The following is a 23,056-nucleotide window of genomic DNA, read 5'->3' as shown; positions in this document are numbered from 1 at the left end:
TAAAAAATAAATATATATTTATCCCAAATTATGAAGCTTAAGAGCTTATAAAACTCAATATCAGCAGGAGCAAATGGTCTGCCAAATTGCACGGGTCAATAAAGCACAAAATCATATATAAGTTCATGTACATTCGAAAATTCGGTTTACACTGAAGATAAGCTAAATATGAGTTCTGACAAAAACATTTTAAAATTCACGCTACAACACTTTTTCATATTCGTATTTCTCATATATTATAAGTCATAGTGGGGCATTAAACAAGAATAAAATAGGATAAATCATCTCAACCACTTAAAACAGCAGCTTTACCAATCTTTTGAGGATATTCTTCTGGTGACAAGTATTCATAATCAACACCTAAAGCGTTTGCAACTTTAGCACCTAGTTCTTTATCAACTAAACCCCAATACTGTGGAACTTGTTTTTTAACTTGTGGGTTGGAGATATTTGAAGCAACACCAACAATGTTATTCACAAATTTAGAGCGATCTTTTTCTGAAAACACTTTAGTATATAAGGCTCTTGGTTGTTCAAGATCTAATTCTGATAAACCTTGTAATTGATAATAAGATTGTTTACCCCACAAAATCTTTTCATGTTCTTGAATCTTTGCAACTCTCTCTTGTTTCTTTAATGCTTCAACTTCAGCTTCTTTTGAAACAACACCATAATAGCCATTAGCAGCTTGACCTTTTGAGTCTAAAGTTTTAACACGATCACCAAGAGCAATGTAATTTGGTTTTGAACCTTGAGTTATAACGGCACCTGGGCCTGCTCTTTGGAAATTACCAGCCAAATAAGGACAGCCAGAACCTTTTTCAAATGGTTTACCACGATTGATTGGTAATTGTTCATAGTTTGGACCTAATCTATAACGTTGAGTATCTGGATATGACCAAATTCTTGATTGTAACACAGGATCATTTGAAGGTTCAATACCTGGGATAAATGTTCTTGATGGTGAAAAGGCAATTTGTTCAATTTCTTCAAAATAATTGGTAACATTCTTGTTTAAGACAATACGACCAAATTTTCTTAATGGGAATTCTTTATGTGACCAAATTTTGGTTAAATCATTAATTGAATAACGGAATTTTTCAGCTTGTTCAGGTGTCATTGTTTGAACATAACATGTATAAGTTGGATAATCACCATTCTTGATTTGTTCAAATAATCTCTTTTGATGGTCATCTGGAGAAGCACCATTCAATTCAGCAGCTTCATCATCTGAATTAGTTTCAAATCCACGATCAGCTAAAACATGAATTTGAACATATGTGATTTCATCTTTATCATTAATAAATTTGAAAGTATGACCTGAATAACCATGCATAGCACCCCAGTCTTTAGGAGTACCACGTTCACCAAACAAATAAGTAACTTGATGTAAAGATTCAGGATTTTGAACCCAATAATCCCAAACCATAGTGGAATCAGTATTTTGATCCAAGTTTGAATCTGGATATCTCTTTTGAGTATGAATGAAATGTTCAAATTTATTTGGATCTCTTATGAAAAACACAGGTGTATTGTTGAAAACCCAATCATGTGCACCCCATTCAGTATGGAATTTAATTGAGAACCCTCTTGGATCTCTTTGAGTATCGGCAGAACCTAATTCACCACGAACACCACTGAAACGAACAGTCAATGGAGTTTTGTAACCAGGTTTTTGATATGGCAGAGCAGTTGTTAAGTCTGATAATGAATCAGTCAATTCAAAATAACCATGTGCACCACCACCTTTAGCATGAACAATACGTTCTGGAATACGTTCTCTGTGGAAATGTGCCAAATTTTCAGTTAGATGATTATCTTGTAATAATAATGGACCATCTGGACCAGCCAATTGGGCACCATAAGGATGATTTGGGTAGAACCAACCATTTGCAGTTGTGTAAACTGTTGGAGTTTCTGAAGTTGGATTATTTTCAACGTCTGGAGCAGGCATTGTGAAATGTTTGATGATTTAAATCCATTATTACAGTTCGTCAACTAGGTCTTCATCACTAGTTTATATAGTTTTCTGAAAGAGGAGCAATCATAGACATGGTAATTGTAATAGCCTGACCAATTCGTGCGTTTTGATTTGTTGGGATTTAATTTAAGTAGCAATGCTTTGAGTTCGCATTGTGCTTGTTTGTGTGTGTGTCCTGATGGATTTGAAATAACGGTTGCGATGCCTCATTTTTTTTTAGTTTGCTATGATGATGGAACGAGCTAGAACCAAAATTACATACTTTGAAATTAATAAAACAAAAGATGCATTTGATTGTAAACACACGAGATCTTTGTAATTTTAGACCGATAGGGGGTAATTGGGTTTAGTATAAGATCTGGCTGGCATTTTGTTGATCAATTGATTTGGAGAAAGTAAGACACCAACATGAGTTTTAGTGCTTACTCCACACGGGAAAAGATCTAGACGGTGAATAAGCCTACCTTCTGGATCATGAGATTAGTAAAATCAATAGTCAGTGTGACCATTGGCTGGAGCCCACCTGTCTTGTATATGAGCCGTCTCTTTATTAATCATCGTTGGGCTAGCTTAAGTCTTGATGTAAACCTAATTGTCATCGGCCTATACGAAAAAAAAGCCCGTGCATTTTCCATTTTTCAGCGTGTGTGAACCATGAAAAATTGATCACGTGACATATCACATGATAGATCACATGACAGGGGGTTTGGATTAATTTCAGATTCCTAAAACGTTAAGTACTAAATTAGGAAATGGTTATGAAGAAATGCTCGACATTCAGAAGCCGTTTCTAAATTCTTACAACCAACAAACGTCATCAAAGCCGTTAAGAATAACACCGGTACAGAATAGACAGTTCAAGCACAGAAACAAAAACCTAATACCCATTCCTTTTATATCCATCTCATTAACTATTCTTTGGCTCATAAATACTACTCAAATTGGCAATTTCCATCCTTCATTTTGAATTTTTCCGAGAAATTGTGTCACCTAACGGACCCTAAAAACCACCAAGGTACTTGAAAAAAAAATCCGTCTGCTATAACCATCACGGTGTTAAAAAAAAAAGGATATGTTGCAACCATTTTCTGACCATGTTCTGTTGGCTCTGCTGATGCTAGTGTGTTAAATTTTGCTTCAAGTTAGTTGCTGAATACAATTGTTAAGGTGTATTTATTCTTTCCACTATCGTGCTATTTCAGGTTATATCAAAGTTTTCATTTGTTCAAACTATTGTGTCATCAAAGTTAATAGTCATTTTCTTTCAAGTTTAAAAAACCGTTTTAAACAATAGGACCTTCCAAGAATCATCAAGAGATCTTTCACATACACAATAAGCTTTTAATCAATAGAATTAGGGCATCGTTTTTTCCTGCAGCATTATATTTTTGATCAGATTTTACGGACCATATAAAGCTTGACGATTTCGGTTGCATTTCATTTACATTACTGTTCATTTTATCATTGGTCGTTTCTGCATTTTTTGCTACATTTGCAAATAATCTACTCTTCTGGTTATTGCATATCACCGTTTTTTTACGTGATTCCTACACTGAAAATCAAATCTGAAACTGATTTTCTTTTTAATTTTGAGAAAGCCTCAAGGTTAAACTACATTTGGCTGCTTGAAATCCTCAGTTGAAGTTTTTGACTGAAAACTTTTAACTCATCTTTGAATCATATTTAAGAAAGGGTCTTTAACCAATTTGTGAACCCTTTTCTATTCATTTACATTTTTATTTATACAATACAACACTACTACAAAACATCATGAGTGCTGAACTATTACGTTTATTTATCAGAGACGATGATGATGATGAACCATTACCATCTTGTTCTTCAGAGAATGAATATGATGGTCGTGATAATTTAAGAATCTTGGCTGTTTTCATGATTTTAATTTCATCTGCAATTGGTACATTTTTCCCAATTTTATCTTCTAAATACTCATTCATCAGATTACCAGATTGGTGTTGGTTCATTGCCAAGTTCTTTGGTTCAGGGGTCATTGTTGCAACTGGGTTTATCCATTTATTAGAACCTGCATCTGATGCTTTAGGTAACAAATGTCTTGGTGGTACTTTTGCTAATTATCCATGGGCTTTTGGTATTTGTTTAATGTCACTTTTCGCCTTATTTCTTTCTGAAATTGTTGCTCATCATTTTGTTGCCAAAGCTGCTGGTGAAAGTGGTGCTCAATCCCATTCACATTTTGGTAACTTGAACCATAAAGAAGCTGACGATGAATCAAAAGATGATGAATATGAACAAGAATCTAAAACTTCACCAGTTGTTGCTACTAAAAAATCTTCAAACATCCCAGGTGCTAACCATTATTCTCATGATTTAGAACATCAAGATCCAGAATTAGTTGGTACACCTGCTGCTAATAAAGCTCATGAACAATACTTAAACCAAATCTTATCTGTTTTTGTCTTGGAATTTGGTGTCATCTTCCACTCTGTCTTTATTGGGTTATCATTAGCTGTTGCAGGTGATGAATTTAACACTTTATTCATTGTTTTAGTTTTCCATCAAATGTTTGAAGGTTTAGGTTTAGGTACTAGAATTGCAGACACTCCATGGGATGAAACAAGAAGATGGACTCCATGGATTTTGGCTCTAGCATATTCAATCACTACTCCTATTGCTGTTGCCATTGGTATTGGTGTAAGACATTCATTCACTCCAGAAGGTAGAACTGCATTGATTGCGAATGGTTGTTTTGATGCCATTTCAGCAGGTATTTTGATCTACACTGGTATTGTTGAATTAATGGCTCATGAATTCTTGTACTCTAATCAATTCAAAGGTGAAAAAGGTTTACAAAAAATGTTGTTGGCTTACTTTGTCATGTGTTGGGGTGCTGGTTTAATGGCTCTATTAGGTAAATGGGCTTGAACTGTTTCATTATGTAATTACATTTGTCTTTCTTTAACATTTAATCATAAAATAATTAATTAATTAGATCATAGAGCACTTGTAGTATAAAACATTGATATTGATTTCCTTAAAAGTCCGACTCGAATGGCTTATATGAACTCAGAGATCGCGAAAATTGTTTTCGCGGAAGCATTTTCTTCAAAAGTACCAGTAAACAAATGCCATTGCCCACTCTTACCGCGTGAATGAGAAATAAGTCAAACACAACAGCGCTGCTATATCACCAAGAGACCAACCAGAGACATGGACGCGTCTTCACAATTTGCGTCCGTCTCAATCACGAGGACAAAGGACTTCAGTTGGGTCTTTTTTGCGGATTGGTTCCTCACCTATTTCCTTGCAATAGGAATCATATTCTACTTTAGTAGATTTATTGGTGTTTTCGTATCATATGCTCTGAGAGTTCTCCTATGGAAGACTAAAAAGATTAAAATAGATGTCCAATCAATCAAGTTATCGTTCCTCGGAGGAAGATTATTCTTTAGAAACTTTACGATGATAGATAGAGATCAAACGATATGTGCATTACAAGGTTCTATAACATGGAGATATTGGATACCCAGAGTGAGGAAAACAGAACTAGAACTACAGAATGGAGACCCAGATGGGAATATTGAATTGAATTCCAAACTGCCCTGTCGGATAATAATAGAAGTGGATGGGTTAGAGGTCTTTGTTTACAATAGGACAGTTTCTTACGAGAATATAATGTCTCAGCTATCAGCTCAAAAGAATACCCGTGAAAACAAAGAAGATGATAAGGCCAACTATGACGTTTTCTCAAATTCCACTAGTGAAAGTACTATACGGCCTGATGAAAGAGAAACTGCAAGCCCGAGCTCCTTTTTAATGAAGATCTTACCAATTAAATTGAAAGTTAACAAAGGTGCTATTGTTGCTGGTAATAAAACGACACAGGCAATATTGGTGGTGTCTTATGCTACAGGTGATGGTATCATTGATCTTTTGAAGGCTGATAATCCATTAGATGAATTTCGTCAGTCTTTTCAGATTGATTTTGAGAGGTTACAAGTTGCTTTGAAACCAAATATTTCTTACCAAGGTGAAAAAAGTGAAAGCTCTGGCTTGTTTTTCCAAAAGCCTAGCAAGAAAAAATACGCAAACAGATGGATGTTGTACAGGTCATTGATCAACCTTTGGAATATTGTCATTCATAAACATAAAGAAAAAGGACAACAGGCTGAATGGAGAGGTTTAGCTCAATACATTGATGCTGATACTGAATCAATCAATAATGTAAAAGAAAGAGAGCATGAATATGGTAAATATACCAATATTTTGGATTCAGATTTTTGCAGTGTCGAGTATTATTATGATTTGCCTGGTCCGGTACCAGTGGATGCACCACCAACAAACCCCCTTGATGGATTAGATATTGGTAATGGTGGCTCTTCTCCAAAATTTGGGATGAATGTGAAATTATCTAATTCCACAATTTTTTATGGTCCTTGGGCTGAGCGTCAAAGACATTCATTACATCAAATGTTATTTCCTACTTTATGCAGAGATGGTGTACCACAGGGAAAGCTGAAACCAGGAAAGCTTAGAATCTATACACAATATCAACTATTTGTTGAAATCATGGATGAAGCAATTATTAGAGTTCCAATTCGCGAATTCAGTAAGAATGAGGAATTTGCTAAGATTGCCAAAGAAGCACCAGATTTGAAGAGACCGTTCGGCTGGATTGAATTGAAAATGGATAAAGGCTCAATAATTAATGTCAAGACTGGTCTGATTGCTTCAAATAGTGGTTATGATAACAGAATGACCATGACACTGCAAAATTTGGAAGTTAGATCTAGTGTCAATCATGATATTATGATGAGGTGTAAAGAACATGTGATTACTGCTGATATTGGATACCCATTGAGATGGAATGGACATACAATCTGGACTTTTTTGAATGAATCCAAGAATGTTGACACCTTTTTCTTGAGAGAACACATTACTTTGTTATCTGACATGTTTACAGATTTTGCTTCAGGTCCTGCAACCCCATATGAGTTATTCCGTCCATTCACTTATGTCCTTGACTGGAAAGTATCCAAATATGCAATTTATATGAATGTTAATGACGCAAACATCATTAATAACCCGTTGGATTTCAATGACAATATTTATCTTTCATTTCAAGGTGACACTTTGGATATCAATGTACATATCCCACTGGAAGCTGTTTTGAGGAAGGTAAACACAATTTCTTATACTTTAAGTACACCTCAGCTGTCAATGATGCTTGATACTCCCCCATGGCATACATTGAATAATTTCTTGGAGCATAAAGAAGTTGGAAGATCGAAAGATTTTAAAATCGAAGGTTCTTACACCTATCACTCAGAAGTTGGGTTAGACTTGGTTGACACAATCATAATTGGTTGCAAGGGAAAATACATGGTCTTGAAATGCTATGGATTTGTTGTCAAGTACATTATTAGCATAAAGGAAAACTATTTTGGTGATTTTACAACATTCAAAACATTGGAGGAATACACTCAGTTATTCAATGAAGGCAACGAAAATGACAATTCACAGCAAGAATCTACAATAGACCAAGAAGCTGAAAGAAAAAGAGCTTTTAAAAGGATTGAAAATGAAAAAGATGTTCATTTTTCCTTTGACGTCGAAGAAGGGCGCTTGGTGTTGCCATCAAATATTTATGACTGTTCGTCCAACATGTCTTTGTTTTTCAGTACTTTAAATATGGACTTAAGGTTTACAAACTATTATATGGATTTTGAAGCGGATATCACACCAGCTAAAGGTATTTATGTGGACAAGTGTGGCCCTCAATCGGTTTTGGATTTTAGAGGCTATGAATCTTTGGAAAGACATGATTTGTTTATTGATGGGTTAGCTATTCATGGTCATAGAATGTTTGGTTTGCCACCTGACGAATTGAAATACTTTTGTAAATGGGATCTGGCCCCAGGTGAAGTTGACTTTACTGGCCGTGCCGAAGCTTTAGAAGGTTTGATATCATCCGTTATTAAGCTCGGGTTTGGTTACAAAAATCTTGAGAATAATTTGTTAATTGATGAGCCTGAGATTCATGATGTTACTTCTGTTTCTTTAGTGTTACCTAAAGTGCACATAAAGCTTGATGACCCTCAAATAGATTCAACTGTGGTTTTGGAACTCTCAAAAATCAGCTTTTTCTTTATTGATGTTAGCAATCCAAGATATACAGAAAGGGCTTCAGCGGTTGTCGAAAACATATTACTGAATGTGCAATCCAAAAAAAACTGGAAAGATTGAGTTTGAACTCCAAACTTCAGTCAAATTTACAAACTTTTGCCAAAAGAATGATTTTGCTATTGAGCGTGCCAAACAAGATGATCACGTCCTACAGCATGATGGACCATTCCACAGAGTTCCATTTTTCTTAAGGGAAGAATTGAGAAACGCTGAATACAATGGATTATATGGTGCGATTGTTCCAAGTTTTTCGATACCGGATGGCTCACCACCAATAACATCAGATACAATTGATATGGTATTTGATGATCTTGGACTTGATTCAGATCCGATCACAGATGACAGTTCTTCAGAAGCATCATCAATGAAGTCACAGGATACTAGCATGGATTTTTTCCAGGATTTCAAGTCTGATTTCTTAAAATCGCCAGGAGGAAAACCTCAAAAGAACAACAGGAAGAAGAATTACTTCAAGACGGTTGCCGGCTCGTACATCAATCCTACTGGAAACTATCGTGACCAAGATTTCACTCCATCTTACACAGCAGATCCCAATTATGAGTACGATAATTTCATTTTGAATTTTGGGGATATTGATGTTACTGCTGCACCAAACTCTGTTTCGGATCTTTTGAAATTTGCTGACCAATATTTGACTAGATCTATGATAGCTGTTCTTGATGATCTTCATATTGCTGTTTTGAAAAAGTTGCACTTGTTGAGGAATATGAAGCCTGCTGTTAAAAATATTAGACTGGTTACACCAAAAGTTAGCTTGAACTTTGGAGACTTTGCATGGGATCCCAAATCTGAACCATCGTTCAATCTAGATCATCTGGGTGTTGTTTTGGAGAATCCTTCATTGGCTTGTTCGTTCACTAAAACGACGGAAAATACAGAAGAAGCTGTTATTGCATTACATATCTTGAATACAGTGGTTGGATTATACGAAGCGAAAGATATGTCTCCTTTCAAGTTGACTATGGAAGATTTGGAAATTTGGCTCAACAAAACTACAAAGAAAACAGAATCCGCTTCATTGAGAAAATTTGATGTTGAATTACAATCAGATAAGGTCGAGTGGCTGAAGGCTTTCATAGAGAACCTTATCAACAGTGGATCTAGTTTATTGACCGAAGCTTTGAGAATCAAAGATAATGTTAAAAAATCTGAGATTGAGTTGCTATATCAGATTAGTTTGGCAAGTACAATTTTCAAGGTTGAACATGACCCAGCTGTGATCACTAGACCTGCATATATCATTAGGCTTTCTAGACAGCATATCAGGGCAAATGATAGTTGGAAAATTATTACACGTCTAAGACATATCTATGAGAACTTACCAGAGCAATGGATAAATGAGCATCAGCAGATATTTTTACAGAAAAACTTTCAAGCTCCTGATACTGCTGAGAATGACGTGGTTGATGTGTTTTCCAAGTGGAGAAGCTGGGAATTTGATGATATGGAGAGAACGTATATCTTCCGTTATGTGTTCTCAAAGATTTTACATGAGGCTCTGATGAATTCAATTTTTGAGTGCTCAGTTGAAGATGCTATGGTGAAGTTATCTGCCCATGACTGTGATCATGATTTTATTGCTCTAGATTTCTTGGAGGTTTCAGGGACGAAATCGTTTGTTGAGGCTCTAAATTCTTCATTAAGTGGGTATGACAACTCAAACTCTACCAGTGTGAGAGTTGCTCTCATAAGAGGAAAACTCAGTCCTTTGACTCAAGTGCTGAAAAGCTTCAAAGACATGAAAATGAATTTTACAAAACCATCTGATGATTCACCAGCATCTGTATCAGACTCAGAGACAAAGGATAATTTCGGAAAGAAAGTTGCTCAGTATGCTTTAATTGTTGATAGTTATGACTTCAAAATAGATTTATACACCATCAGTGCTGGAATATCTGGTTCAGAGGTTGCTTTAACTGCTTTGCATAGCTTGAATGACAAAAAGCAAGATATCACAACTACCTTTGATTCGAAGCGGTTTACACTGGAGGTGAGAACAGATAAAGCCCCAAGTATTACGTATACTATTTCCAACTTTGGATTCAATGTTTCTTCTGCTAATGATTTTAAAGCGGGACCAAAAGTTTTAGATGTTCACGCGGCCTCAGCAAGCTTTGTTATGCAACAAGGTACTGATCATTATACTACTCTTTTATGCAACGTGAACGATGATCTACATAAACTCAAGCTGGCTTTTGTTTATGAAGGTTCTTCGAAGCGTGAAGTTCTTCAAAGTTCCTCAAAAAGCACATTATGGCAAGAAATTAATTCTGCAACTGCCAGGCTCAAAGTCAAGAAGTTGTCTTGGAATATGTCAGTTGTTGATCCATTATCAATAGTAGGATCGATGGAGAATTATGAAGTGATGGTTTCCCTTGCTAATTTTAAAGTTGTCAATGCTCTGGATTTATCCTCTTTTACAATGTCCATTAAAAGCAAAGAACTTGAAATCTTGAAGTTGAGCTCAAAAAGCTTGAGCTTAGTCTCTAGGGCAGTTTTTGAATCTAAAAAGGTGATGGAGATTTTGGTTCACTCAGGCTCAACTGTTTTGCTCATACCTGATATTCTACCTCTTGCTAAACATGTGAATCAGACCATCAGTCAAGCAAAATCATCTGTTTCGAGATTGAAAAACGTATTACAAATGCTCAAAGACTCGAACAAGTCTAATGATCTCAACACATCTACTGTACCAACCAATGTGAATATCGAACCAATTGATATGCTGAAAAAGATTTCGTTTGTGAGTGACACATTTTTAGTTGCTGTCAAAGTGGCCAACTCAACCTATGGTATTGATCTGAAAGGTATTAGCTGTTCGTTTCAAGATTTTGACTCATTTGATGTTGGTCCAATGAAAGTGAAGCCTTTCGGTAGCTTTGAGGTTGAAAGTACAAAGCTTGTGATTAAAGATAGACAAATTGCTAGTCACATTTCAACAATCTTTGATGTCAACTTTGGACTAAAAGTTTTCAATTCTTATCAAGATGATGCTGTTTTGCAGACTTTACAAATTGAGTCTGCTTATTGTCGTTTGATGCTACACCCAAGGACGATTGTGAAGATGATTGAGTTTGGGCACGATGTGTCTTATTTGTTTGGTCTAGTAGATTTGAGCCCTTCCAAGCCAAAGCAGCCAAGTACTGATAAAATCAAGTTCATCAGTTACTTTCACTCAATCCATATGTTATTCTACAACTTTTGTGTTGGGTTTATGTTTGAAGAGCCTTCAGATGACTATGCGGGTATAATAGCTGGATGTGAGAAGGTTTTCGTGATCTCAGAAGAAAGCTATGGGAAGTTATCTTTGATCCATGCTTACTTTTCAATTGCAAATGGGCAAAGCTCCTCAGACTTTTATAGTTCAGTCAATGAACTTGAAAGTCCCAACAGAGCATTTCTACCAAATATGCAGGTGATGTACGCAGTGAAAAAGGCGAACAACAAGAAGGACTTCATGATAAGAGTTACAGGTGAGGAACTAGATGTTAAGTTTGTCTCTTCGTCCATTGTTTTGATTGAACAGACTTTGAAATCAGTGGGGACAATTGAAAGCTTAAAGAAGAAGATCAGAAAATATCCAAAGAAACCACCATCTACAGTCCCTCAGGAAGGGTATAAGCTACCATCAGATGTGACTTCAATAACCTGCTTCATGAACTTTGCTGGTGGTCTAGTCAAACTATACAGATCAGATGATTTTGAGCTACTTGAAGATCCGTACTCTCCTTCATTTGAGTTGAGAACCCCTGCTGTGAAGATAGCTGCTGAGTATTCCAAAACATCAGGTTTGAAAGATCACCATGTTAACTTTGAGGTTTTCACATCTTCTTCCAATAATACTCTGTACTCCACTTGTGTTCCAGTTCTAATGGATATCTGGCATTCAGTTAAAAGTTTGGGTGGAAGCTCCAAATCTTCATCATCTGTCCAAGTGAAGAAGGATGAAGCAAGCTCTATTCCAAAAGATACAGAATTTTTGAAGGTTTTAACAAACTTCCATGTGAATCTTGCCATTCATATTGACAAGCAAGAATTGAGCTTGAGTTGTGAGCCTTCTGCCAAGGTTCAAGCTGTTGTGGGTATTGAAAGTATTGATATTAGACTTGGTACGAATGATGAGGATGTGACCCAACCATTATCAGGTATATTATCCATTGAGAAACTCGGTGCCTCCTTACAACATATTTACTCGAGAGAAATCAGTGGATCCGTCGAAGTTGACCAATTGATCATAACATTTTTATTAACTGGGCCAGAAAAATTGAAGGTTTATGCTGCTGGTAAGATTGAGAACGTCGCATCATATGTTAATCTGAAACAGCTTCAAGATCTTGATTTGTTCAAAGATTTATGGTTTCCAAATGAGAATCATCCACACTCATCAAGCAGTAGTTTGAGATCTGTTGTTTCGATAGCAAATAGTGCACATGACGAAAACCTTGTTTTGAGATTTCAAAATGTCTCATCATCTAGAGCAGTTCCTTGGAACTTTGATTTTATGATTTTGAACGTCAATTTAGAAGTTGATTTGGGTCAATCATTAGGTATTTTAACCTTGGAGCTAGATAGATTTTGGGCTGCATCTAGAAAAAAGACTAACTGGGAACAAAACATGGCTATTGGATTTGACACAATCTCATTGAAATCTAAAGGTAGATTGAGTGGACACTTGAGTGTGAAAAATATTAGAGTCCATTCTGTTATTCAGTGGTCATTGGTTGGTGATTCTTTTGATATCCCATTAGTTCTGTTGTCGTTTGGTCTCCAATCAATTGAGGCTAAGGCATCGTTTGACTACAATGTGTTCCTCATTGCTAGAATTTTGAATTCATATATCACAGTCTATAACCAGATCGACAAAGAGAAAGTATTACAGGATAAGTTAGTTGCCAGTACCATTTGTCAATCAATTGAAATTTTCACCACTGCTTTGGCTGCTTCTAATATTTTAGATATCTACAACACCATATCCCGTATTCGTCAGGATAACAAAAGATCATATAGGGAAGATCTTAAGACTTCCAAAGCTGATTCAGGAGATCACAAAAAGTCATTAGATATTTTGAATGTCATTGCTACACTAAGAACAGAATTGGAAGTGAAGGTGGGTAAATTTCTACTACAAGTATATCCTGGGTCATTGTTGGATTCTCAAGTTTTGATCATAGATGTTGGTGGACTGACTGCCCATTTTGAGCAAAAGTTGGTTGAAGATATGATTGGCACAGACTTGAAGCTCAAACTTCACAATACATCAGTTGCGTTATCAAGTTTTAGAAAACAGCTACCTGAAGAATTATTGACAGAAATGAGCGTTGAGAAATATATCATTCATGCCGCAACGGCTAAAGGAGGTAGTATTTTCATTTTCCCATCATTGGAGAGTGCAATGCAAACATGGCAAGCACCTAAAAGTAATATTATCAAGTATAAATTCAAGAGTCAATTTGGAGGTAAAGTTGAAGTTCGTTGGAATTTGGGTTCAGTGAATTTTATTAGGGAGATGTGGGCTACACATGCGAGAGCGTTTTCATCTCGTTTACAAAAACCTGTTGATGTTGATAACCCAAATGTTCCTATTTATGAAGATGTTAATATTGAAGAGAAATTGAAAGATGTTGAATTGGAAGGGAAATATGTCTATATTGCGATTGAAGCACCAATAATTGATGCCCCTCAATTGAGAGACCTTGGTGATGCTACACCTCCGCTGGAATGGTTTGGTTTGCATAGACAAAGATTCCCTGGAATAACACACCAGTTTGTTATTGTTGGTTTACAAAAGCTTGTTCATGAGGTTGAACAGCAATATGGAAGAGTATTAGGTAAAGCATAGTACGCAATATCGTTTTATAAGTGGGTTTTTAATTAATTTTATTTAGTTGGGGTTGGAATTATTTATTTCGGGTAATATAGGTTTATTTTTAGAGGAAAGTAATAACGTAGATTAAATAAGCTAATTTGTATTGAAATAACAGCCATGTACGCAAGTCACGAGTATAGCTTATAACTTCCATCTTCATTAACGAGTTTGTTTTCAATGACACACTTTTCCAAGTAATTTTCAAGTTCTTGAATAGTTGCGTTATATTTTAGAACTGACATCGACAAAAATGATTGTATTCTTTCTGAAGAAAGGGATCCTAAATTACTGAGCATTCCAACTATAAATGGCCAGTGTGTTTCAAAGTTTTGAGCTGAATTTCTGGAAGATGTTTGGTTCATTTGAAGATGCTGTGGTATTTGACTATCTTCTTGTACCTCTAAAACTTTATAAGTGTCCAGTTCTTTTTTGAGAACGCCATTATGGACCCAAAAGTTCAAACAGTCCTTCACTCTTTCACCCTCCATTTCCAAACTTTCTGAAATTTGTTGCCACTTCAAAGAATCCACTCCATCAAATGAATATATTACAGCTGCTTTATCAGGGGTTACTTCAAAGTCTAGTGATCTATCTTTCAATTCAAGTTGGATATCAACCACACCAGCATTGATCCAACTCATTTTCCGCCCATTCTTTAAACGTGAATATTCAGCCAAATAAAGCTCAATTTGTTCTTGAATATCTGCAGGTAGTTTAAACTCTTCAGAAGGGAGTTCCGGCCAAAACATATATGAAAGTATTGAAAATTGTAATCCTTTCAAAATCTTTTGGTTTTGCTCATGTATTTTGAAGTTTGCAATTTTGCTGTCAGAAATATCTCTAACCATAACATCTAAATTGGTAAATTCACCCTCTCCAAATTTTGCTTTTAGTAATTGCAACTTTAACAAAATCTCTGAAATGTCGTACTTCTTCATAGCCAATAATGATTTGGAGAAAACTTCTGAAAATTCACTAATGAAGACTTCTTTGGTATCAAAAATAGAGATTAAAGATTCTATTATGTCTTGTTTTTTGAAATCAGGTAGGGCATCAATTGGATCCGGTGACCATGACAATGTTAACTCGTCAACAGTTTGCTCAGTTACTGAAGTAAGCTCCTCGGATAATCTTGATAGCTTGCTCTTTTCATCGGGCTTCAAGAGCGCATTAACAATTGTTGGGATGGTGTCTTCTCTTTCCTTAAGGTATCTTCTAATAGGTCTTGATGCATTGTCCAACAAGACTCCTCTTGGATCAATTAGCAAGAATGACTTGATTGTATTTGTATAAGATACGATAATATCTTCTGTATTTATACCAGCATGCAATAATCTTTTGTTACAACTCTGTGTAAATGAATTTACCAAATGGACTCTTTGAGATGGATCGATACATTGTCGCAAATCTTGTAATGCACAAATAGAATGTGGGAAATTGGAGACTATGTCAAAAATTTCATTAATTGTAAGCTTTGATAGTTCCTTTTTGCTTAATTCATTATGGTCAATTTGATTCAAGAAGCTTTGATTCCAAATACCAGAAAATGATTTGATTTGATCTATTATTGCTTGATCATATTCAAGTCTTGTGAAATCATCAATATCTAGTCCAATGAATTCCAAAAATTCATCATGACCCAACATACTCCTCGTTATCTTCAACTTCAACAAAGCATCTAAAGTTCTTTCCAATTGGTTCAGCTCGTGATCATCTAGCTGTAAGTATTGAGTGGGAAATAAAAAATATGTTCTCGTTCTCTCTAGTTGGTGAGTATTATCAACTTGGAGTGAAAGCACCTGAGTTTTCATCTGGTCCATATACTGGTGTAGCATGGCTGAGAAGCTTGTAGAGCTCATGACGTTCTTTAGCGCTGTCTTTATCCTTTGGGATGGTTCTCTGTGACCGTGGTTCAGCAACCAATTGGAGGCCAGATCAAAGTCATTGTCAGTTGGAACTTCTGGAGCAGGGAACACCTTGAGGAAATGGTCTTTAGTGAGCAGCATTCTTCAGCTTTAATTCTCTTCTTTCCAGTTGCAAATGTTAAAGAAACTTGTTGATCTTGTGAAATCAAAACAAAGACAAAAAGTCGCGAAATTTAAAATACCAAAAAAATGGTGATGAAGAGAGTTGAAGCCTTGAATTTACGTTCCAGAGAGGCAAAAGCATTTGAACAATGTCGAGAAATGTGAGTAGTTGGATTAAAAAATAGCTGATGTATTTGTATTAACGTACTTTTCTTCTTCAAGCAAAAGAGACAATTAAGAGATCAGTTCATAGATTTTACACACACAACATCAGCAATAGCTGAACAATTCCTCAAGTCAACAAACTATGATCTTGAATTGGCCATCAATGAATACTATCTATCCTACCAACCATCGACTGAGCGCAAAGATAACAAGAAGCTAGCTGCTATTTTTGATAAATACAAAGACCCTGATTCTGATATAATAGGCATTGATGGGACTATAAAGTACATTGAAGATTTAGGGTATGAACCAGAAGATAAAGTCGCTTTAGCGCTAGCTGAATTCTTAGAATCACCTTCTGCTGGTGTTTTCGAAAGAAAGAGCTTCATTTTGAAATGGCAAACCACACAGTAAGTGACTTTACAATCAATAGTTGTTGCGTTCTTCAAACTAACCACAAAACCAGTTCAGAGACGCTAGCTGATATGAAAAAACATGTGCAGTATCTGGAAAGGCAAATGAGCACCAACGTTGATTATTTGAAAAGAATCTATGAGTTCACATTTAAATTTTCTTTAGAGGAAGGACAAAGAACTTTACGTATGTTTACAGCTTTTTTGTTGTTTTTCCTTGAGCGTTACTAACTAGATCTCAGCATTGGAGACTGCTACTGAATATTGGAGACTATTATTAGGTCCATTGTATGGTGATAAAATCGAAAAATGGATTGCGTTTTTGAATCAAGAATGGAAACAAGCTGTTAGTAAAGATACATGGAACATGTTTTTCATTTTCCTTCAAGACTATGAGAAAGATCCAGAACTTTCCGAGTATGATGAAACCGCAGCATGGCCCAGTATTATCGACGATTTCGTCGAGTACATCAAGGAAGGGAAAACAGAATAAATAATTGGATAAATGTGTGCTTTTAAGCTGCAACTGATGTAATACGTCTACATTATTCGCGAATGCATTCTACGATTTTCTCGAGAGGGTGACATATGAATTTTGGCGCGCCCTTGTGAGAATTAAAAAGTCAACACTGGAACATAAAAGATCACAGACAACTAAAACTAAACCAAATCATCTAAATCTCATCGTCTGGGAACGGAATTGAAGTGGTTTCGGGAATCTAAAGCATCAGGGAGTGTCTAGCTTGAAGTTATATTACCTCACTCATCGTCGAACTTAAAAAGAGTAACGTTGAAACAATGAATCAGCAACCAAATCAACAACAACAACAACCCCAACAACAAGGTCAACAGGGCCAAGTTCAGAATAGAACTATGAATATTCAACCTGCTCAAATTCAACAGTTGGCCAAACAGTGTAACTACGAATTCACAGAAGCTAAGAGATTAGGTTTGAACTCAGAAGCTGGTCAGGAACATTTGAAAAGAGCTCAAAGAATTAAACAAGTTTTAGTTAGTTATCAACAACAACAGAGAAATGCTTCATTGCCAAAACAATCACCAGTCGCTCAATCACCACAAGTGGCTCCTCAATCCCAACCTCAAGCTCAAGTTCAACAAAGTCAGTCACAACCAACACAATCACCTCAAATATCACAACAATCACCTCAATTAAATCAAAATCAAATAAACCAAATAAGTTTCAGTCAACAATCACCCCTTACACAACAACAAACACTCCCACAGCAAGCCAATGGAGTCAACTCATCTGGTGCTACAGCTTCACCAAGTCCAATGCCTCAAGCAATTGGAACTCCTGCTGCTACTGGTGGTGCATCTACACCGAATGCTCAAGCAGCACCGAAGACCGCATTCCAACAACTTCAAAGATTAAAACATGTGCTGAATGAATTTCAAAAACAATTGAAAAATATTGAAGAGGCCAAAAAGAATAATATGCTACCTCCAGAAGCCTTAAATAAATTACTACAACAGGAACAAGTGCTTAGAGAACGACACAATAGTTATAAGAATGCTGCTTTGAATATCTCACAACAACTTCAAAGACAACAACAACAAATGCAACAACAGCAACAACAAAACTTTCAACAACAGTCCAGATCACAAAGTGCCAATCAACTTCCTCAAGAACCATCATCATCTCAGGGACAAAGCCCTGTTGTGATGAACCAACAAGCACAATTAAGCCCAGGTATTCAAAGAAGTACATCTGCAGCCTCAATACAAAGACCACAAGGTCAAATTGTTCCAAATCAAACAAATAACTTCCAATTTCAACAACAACAACAACAATCACCTCAAGTTACACAACAACAACTTCCTCAACAACAAGCTCAAAGACAAGCTCAAACAGCTGGTAATCAAATCCCAAATCAACAACAAAGGCAAATACCACCACAACAAATTCCTCAACAGGGAACTATTGGAACTCCACAGAAACAGCAACAACAAATTCAAGGACAAGTTCCAAATCAAACACAAGCACAACAAGCACAGGCTAGAAGCAACCTTCAATCACGTACTGGTACACCTCAACCTCAAGTTGGAGCCGTTGCAGGTCGTTCAGCTTCACCTAACACCCCAGTCACAAATGTTAATGCTGCTGCGAAACCAACAGGAACCAACGGTAATATCATCAATCCAGCTCAAGCAGCCAATGTCTTCAAAAGTTCAGTTTCTTCAATCGCAATTCCAAACCAAATCAATGTTAAACCTCCTGTTGCTGTTTCAATCAATCAGAATCGTCCAAGTTTGACTGGGGGACATGGTCTTTCAGCTCCAGCTTTGACTACACCGGCATTAATGAAGTTACCACCATATGAGATGCAAAGCGATAGAGTCTTGTCAAAACGTAAATTAAGTGAATTGGTTAAAACCGTTGGTGCAGATGAAGGTGATGGTGAAACTACAATTGATGGTGATGTTGAAGAATTATTATTAGATTTGGCCGATGAATTTGTTACAAATGTTACTGCATTCGCTTGTCGTTTGGCCAAACATAGAAAATCTGATAATTTGGATGTTAAAGATGTTCAGTTAAACCTTGAAAAGAATTGGAACATTCGTATTCCAGGTTATTCTTCAGATGAGATTAGAAGTGTTAGAAAATGGGCACCAAGCAATGCACACAATCAAAGAATCTCGGGTATTGAAATCTCAAAATCAGTTGAACAAAACAAATGAAGTTGCTTGATTGTTTTCCTCTTTTTTATTTCTCTTTTGTATTGGTTTTTCTTTAATGATCAGAATGTCTATGTTATTTTTTTTGAACAGTAGTTTATATTTTTCGCCGGAGCCACATTTTATTATGTAATCTCATCGCAGAAAAAAAAATTTCAAAATTATGTAGAGAAGACCTATTAATTCCAAATACTCTTACAAACAGCTTTTTGGAACCAGCAATACCATTTGAAAAGTTTCAAGAATGGTCAAATCATATCAGCGTTATGAACAAAAGAGTTGCTTTGGTGTGATTTCCTCAAAGTCAAACATCATATGGATTCCACCTTCAAATAAAACAAGCGCTGGTCAAGCTATTACTGCAGGTTTAGAAGAAATTTTAATCTGGGATATCAAGACTGGTGAATTAGTCAAGAAACTTACAGATGGGCTACCAATTGGTGCATTTGATTCAAAATTAACCAAACCATCTGAAGTTACTTCTGTTGAATTACATCAAGACACAAATCTTTTAGCAGCAGGTTACGAGGATGGATCAATCAAGATTTGGGATTTGATTTCTGGTACAGTTTTAATCAACTTCCAAGGTCATAAATCAGCAATCACAATCTTAAGTTTTGATAAAGAAGGTACCAGATTAATATCAGGTTCAAGAGACTCAAATATTATCTTTTGGGATCTTGTTGGTGAAACTGGTTTATTCAAGCTACGCAGTCACAAAGATCAAATCACTGGATTATGGTTTAATGAAGATTGGTTGATTAGTACTTCGAAAGATGGTTTAATTAAACTTTGGGATTTACAAACACAACAATGTATTGAAACACATGTTGCTCATACTGGTGAATGTTGGAATCTTGCTCTTATGGATGATATTTTGATCACCACTGGTGCTGAAAATCAAGCAAAAGTTTGGAAAATAGATTCCGAAGAAGAAAATAACAAGCTTACCGAGCGTGGTGTCTTTGAAAAGCAAAGTAAGGCGAGAGGATTAGAAGTATCATTCGCTAAAGTTGGTTCAAATAGATTTTTCTACATTCAAAATGCTGACAAAACTATTGAACTCTTCAGAATCAGAACAACAGAGGAAATTGCAAAGGCAACTAAGAAGAGAGAAAAGAGATTGAAAGAGAAGGGGTATGATGAAGAGGAAATTGAAAATGCTATCAGAGAATCAGATGTGAATATGCTAATACAACCATTCACTGTCCTCAGATCAATTTTCAAAATCAAGAACGCAACATGGGCATTGACTAATAGCACAAAGCTCGAACTTCTGTTGTCATCTTCAAATAACACAATAGAGTACTATACAATTGCATATACAAATAAGGAAGTTACCGCACCTTCTAAAACATTCACCGTTGACTTGCAGGGCCACAGAACTGATATTAGAGCCATGGATATCAGTGACAATGATAAATTATTAGCCACTGCTTCGAATGGGTTGTTGAAAATATGGAACACGAGAACTAATAATTGTATCAGAACTTTTGAAAGTGGTTATGCTTTAGCAACCAAATTCTTACCAGGTGGTTCATTAATCGTTGTCGGTACAAGAGCTGGTGAACTTGAACTCTATGATTTAGCAACATCAACATTATTAGAAACTACTCAAGCTCACGATGGTGCCATATGGTCATTAGATATAACACCAGACGGGAAATCTTTGGTTACTGGTTCTGCTGATAAAACCATCAAATTTTGGGATTTCAAAATTGAACAAGAACTTGTCCCAGGAACTGAAAGAATGGCAGCAAAGATGAAAATTTTCCACAACAAGACTTTAGAATTAACTGATGATATATTATCCCTCAAGATCTCACCAGATACCAAATATCTTGCAGTTTCATTGTTGGATAATACTGTGAAAGTTTTCTTTTTTGATACTTTGAAATTCTACTTGAGTTTATATGGTCATAAGCTTCCAGTTTTGTCTATTGATATTTCACATGACTCAAAATTAATAATCACATCGTCTGCTGATAAAAATATCAAAATTTGGGGGTTGGATTTTGGTGATTGTCATAAATCCATCTTTGGACATCAAGACTCTATCATGAATGTTAGATTTTTACCGGAGTCTCATAACTTCTTTAGTGGTGGTAAAGATGGATTATTGAAATACTGGGATGGTGATAAATTTGAATGCATTCAAAAATTAAGTGCCCATCAATCAGAAATCTGGAGTATTGCTATATCTACGGATGGTTCATTCGTGGTTTCAACTTCTCATGATCACAGTATCAGAATTTGGGAGGAGACTGATGATCAAGTATTCATTGAAGAAGAAAAAGAAAAAGAAATGGATGAACTTTATGAAGGTACATTGTTGGCTTCACTTGAAGGAGAGGATGAGCCAAAGAAGGACGATGACGAAGAAGAAGATAAAGATGAAGCCACTGGTGTTAATCAGCAAACATTAGAAACCTTAAAAGCTGGTGAAGTACTACTTGAAGCTTTGGAAATCGGTGGTAAAGATATGGAGGACGAAGAAGAATACCAAACGGCTTATAAGAAATGGCTAAAGACTAAAACTGGTGAACAACCTATCAAACCTTCAAAACATATTTTAATACAGTCAAAGAATGTTTCCGGATCTGAATATGTGTTAGATCAACTTTTAGCCATCAAACCAGCCCAGCTTGAAGATGCCTTACTTGTGTTACCATTTTCATTTGTTTTGAAGTTTTTCAAAGTCATTGAAAGATGGACAAGATCAAACAAAGTGCTAAGACAACATACTTCAATCATCTGCAAAGTCTTATTCTTCTTAATCAAATCTAATCTCTATGAACTGAACAGCATGAAAGATGAGAGTATTAAAAAGTTAATAACAAGTGTGAGATCTCAACTCAGAGCTGAATTGAAGCAAAGTACTAATGAATTAGGTTTCAACATTCAAGGTTTGAAAGTTTTGCAAACTCAATGGAATTTGACCCATAACGCTGAATTTATAGATGAATATGAAAACAGAGAACAAGTTGAAAAGCAATCCAAGAAAAGAGTTTATCAAACACTACAATAGTTGAATCAATAGAAGCAAAACTTGATATTTGAAACGCCTATGTAGTGTACTCAAAACTACCGCTTACATCCGTATTCGCGAAAATCAAAAATCATACATTAAGAACATCGACGTCCACCCATTAAAAACCCTCTAAAATACATTCAATCACGGTCAATAAGATCACGATTTTGAAGCGTGATACTTTTAGTCATATTGTTGACTTTGTAGATACCCACCAACTGTTGTGCAAGTTCAAACATATTATTTCTTAACGAGATAACGATGAATTGTGCGTTCTTTGTACGTTCTTTGATATAATTTGCAACAATTGAAACATTTCTGAAATCCAAGGCAGCATCAATTTCATCCATAACATACAATGGCGTAGGTTTATAACGATGTAATGCAAAGACCAACGCCAAAGAACTTAATGTTTTTTCACCACCTGATAGATTTGAAATGTTCTTCCAACTCTTTTTTGGAGGCATCACACTGAACAAGATACCTTCTGAAAATGGGTCCAAACTATCTACCAATTCCAATTCTGCATTACCACCCATTGTAATCATCTGATACATTTCCTTTAAAGTGGCAGAAATGATGTTAAATCCTTCCATAAATTCATCCAATCTTTTCTTCTTCAAATCCTCACTCATCTTTTTAATTTCATCTCTCTTGTTTACAGCATCATTTAAATCAGTCTTACGCGAC

At 35.9% G+C, this 23,056-nt stretch overlaps 7 protein-coding genes across 7 annotated transcripts; 5 read left to right on the top strand and 2 right to left on the bottom strand.

The window, feature by feature from the left end:
- Positions 1-286: 286 nt before the first annotated feature.
- On the bottom strand, positions 287-1,954 carry CTT1 (catalase T; the record flags this gene model as incomplete). Its single annotated transcript, XM_019185162.1, has 1 exon — positions 287-1,954. The coding sequence occupies one exon, from the start codon at positions 1,952-1,954 to the stop codon at positions 287-289; it is 1,668 nt and encodes a 555-aa protein (XP_019036888.1).
- A 1,797-nt stretch (positions 1,955-3,751) lies between these two features.
- ZRT2 (low-affinity Zn(2+) transporter ZRT2) lies at positions 3,752-4,882 on the top strand (the record flags this gene model as incomplete). The annotated part of the gene is made up of 1 exon (XM_019182244.1): positions 3,752-4,882. One exon carries the CDS (start codon positions 3,752-3,754, stop codon positions 4,880-4,882), a length of 1,131 nt encoding a protein of 376 aa, XP_019036887.1.
- Positions 4,883-5,167: 285 nt separating this feature from the next.
- CSF1 (Csf1p) lies at positions 5,168-14,003 on the top strand (the record flags this gene model as incomplete). Its single annotated transcript, XM_019185161.1, has 2 exons — positions 5,168-8,173; positions 8,250-14,003. 2 exons carry the CDS (start codon positions 5,168-5,170, stop codon positions 14,001-14,003), a joined length of 8,760 nt encoding a protein of 2,919 aa, XP_019036886.1.
- A 155-nt stretch (positions 14,004-14,158) lies between these two features.
- APC2 (anaphase promoting complex subunit 2) lies at positions 14,159-15,676 on the bottom strand (the record flags this gene model as incomplete). Its single annotated transcript, XM_019183849.1, has 1 exon — positions 14,159-15,676. The coding sequence occupies one exon, from the start codon at positions 15,674-15,676 to the stop codon at positions 14,159-14,161; it is 1,518 nt and encodes a 505-aa protein (XP_019036885.1).
- A 530-nt stretch (positions 15,677-16,206) lies between these two features.
- On the top strand, positions 16,207-17,202 carry DCN1 (NEDD8 ligase DCN1; the record flags this gene model as incomplete). Its single annotated transcript, XM_019184215.1, has 4 exons — positions 16,207-16,218; positions 16,280-16,632; positions 16,689-16,822; positions 16,878-17,202. The coding sequence occupies 4 exons, from the start codon at positions 16,207-16,209 to the stop codon at positions 17,126-17,128; spliced, it is 750 nt and encodes a 249-aa protein (XP_019036884.1). The 3' UTR covers positions 17,129-17,202.
- Position 17,203: 1 nt separating this feature from the next.
- Positions 17,204-18,731, top strand: WICANDRAFT_97076 (uncharacterized protein; the record flags this gene model as incomplete). Its single annotated transcript, XM_019186558.1, has 1 exon — positions 17,204-18,731. A coding segment is annotated over exon 1 (1,298 nt), but the record flags the coding sequence as incomplete, so codon positions are not given.
- Positions 18,732-19,579: 848 nt separating this feature from the next.
- DIP2 (snoRNA-binding rRNA-processing protein DIP2) lies at positions 19,580-22,363 on the top strand (the record flags this gene model as incomplete). The annotated part of the gene is made up of 1 exon (XM_019185946.1): positions 19,580-22,363. One exon carries the CDS (start codon positions 19,580-19,582, stop codon positions 22,361-22,363), a length of 2,784 nt encoding a protein of 927 aa, XP_019036882.1.
- Positions 22,364-23,056: the final 693 nt, after the last annotated feature.

The sequence above is a fragment of the Wickerhamomyces anomalus genome, assembly GCF_001661255.1.
Source record: "Wickerhamomyces anomalus NRRL Y-366-8 unplaced genomic scaffold WICANscaffold_6, whole genome shotgun sequence".
Classification (NCBI taxonomy): Eukaryota; Fungi; Ascomycota; class Saccharomycetes; order Phaffomycetales; family Wickerhamomycetaceae; genus Hansenula; species Hansenula anomala.
Note: the sequence above shows the minus strand (reverse complement) of the source record. Positions and strands in the feature narration are given on the sequence as shown.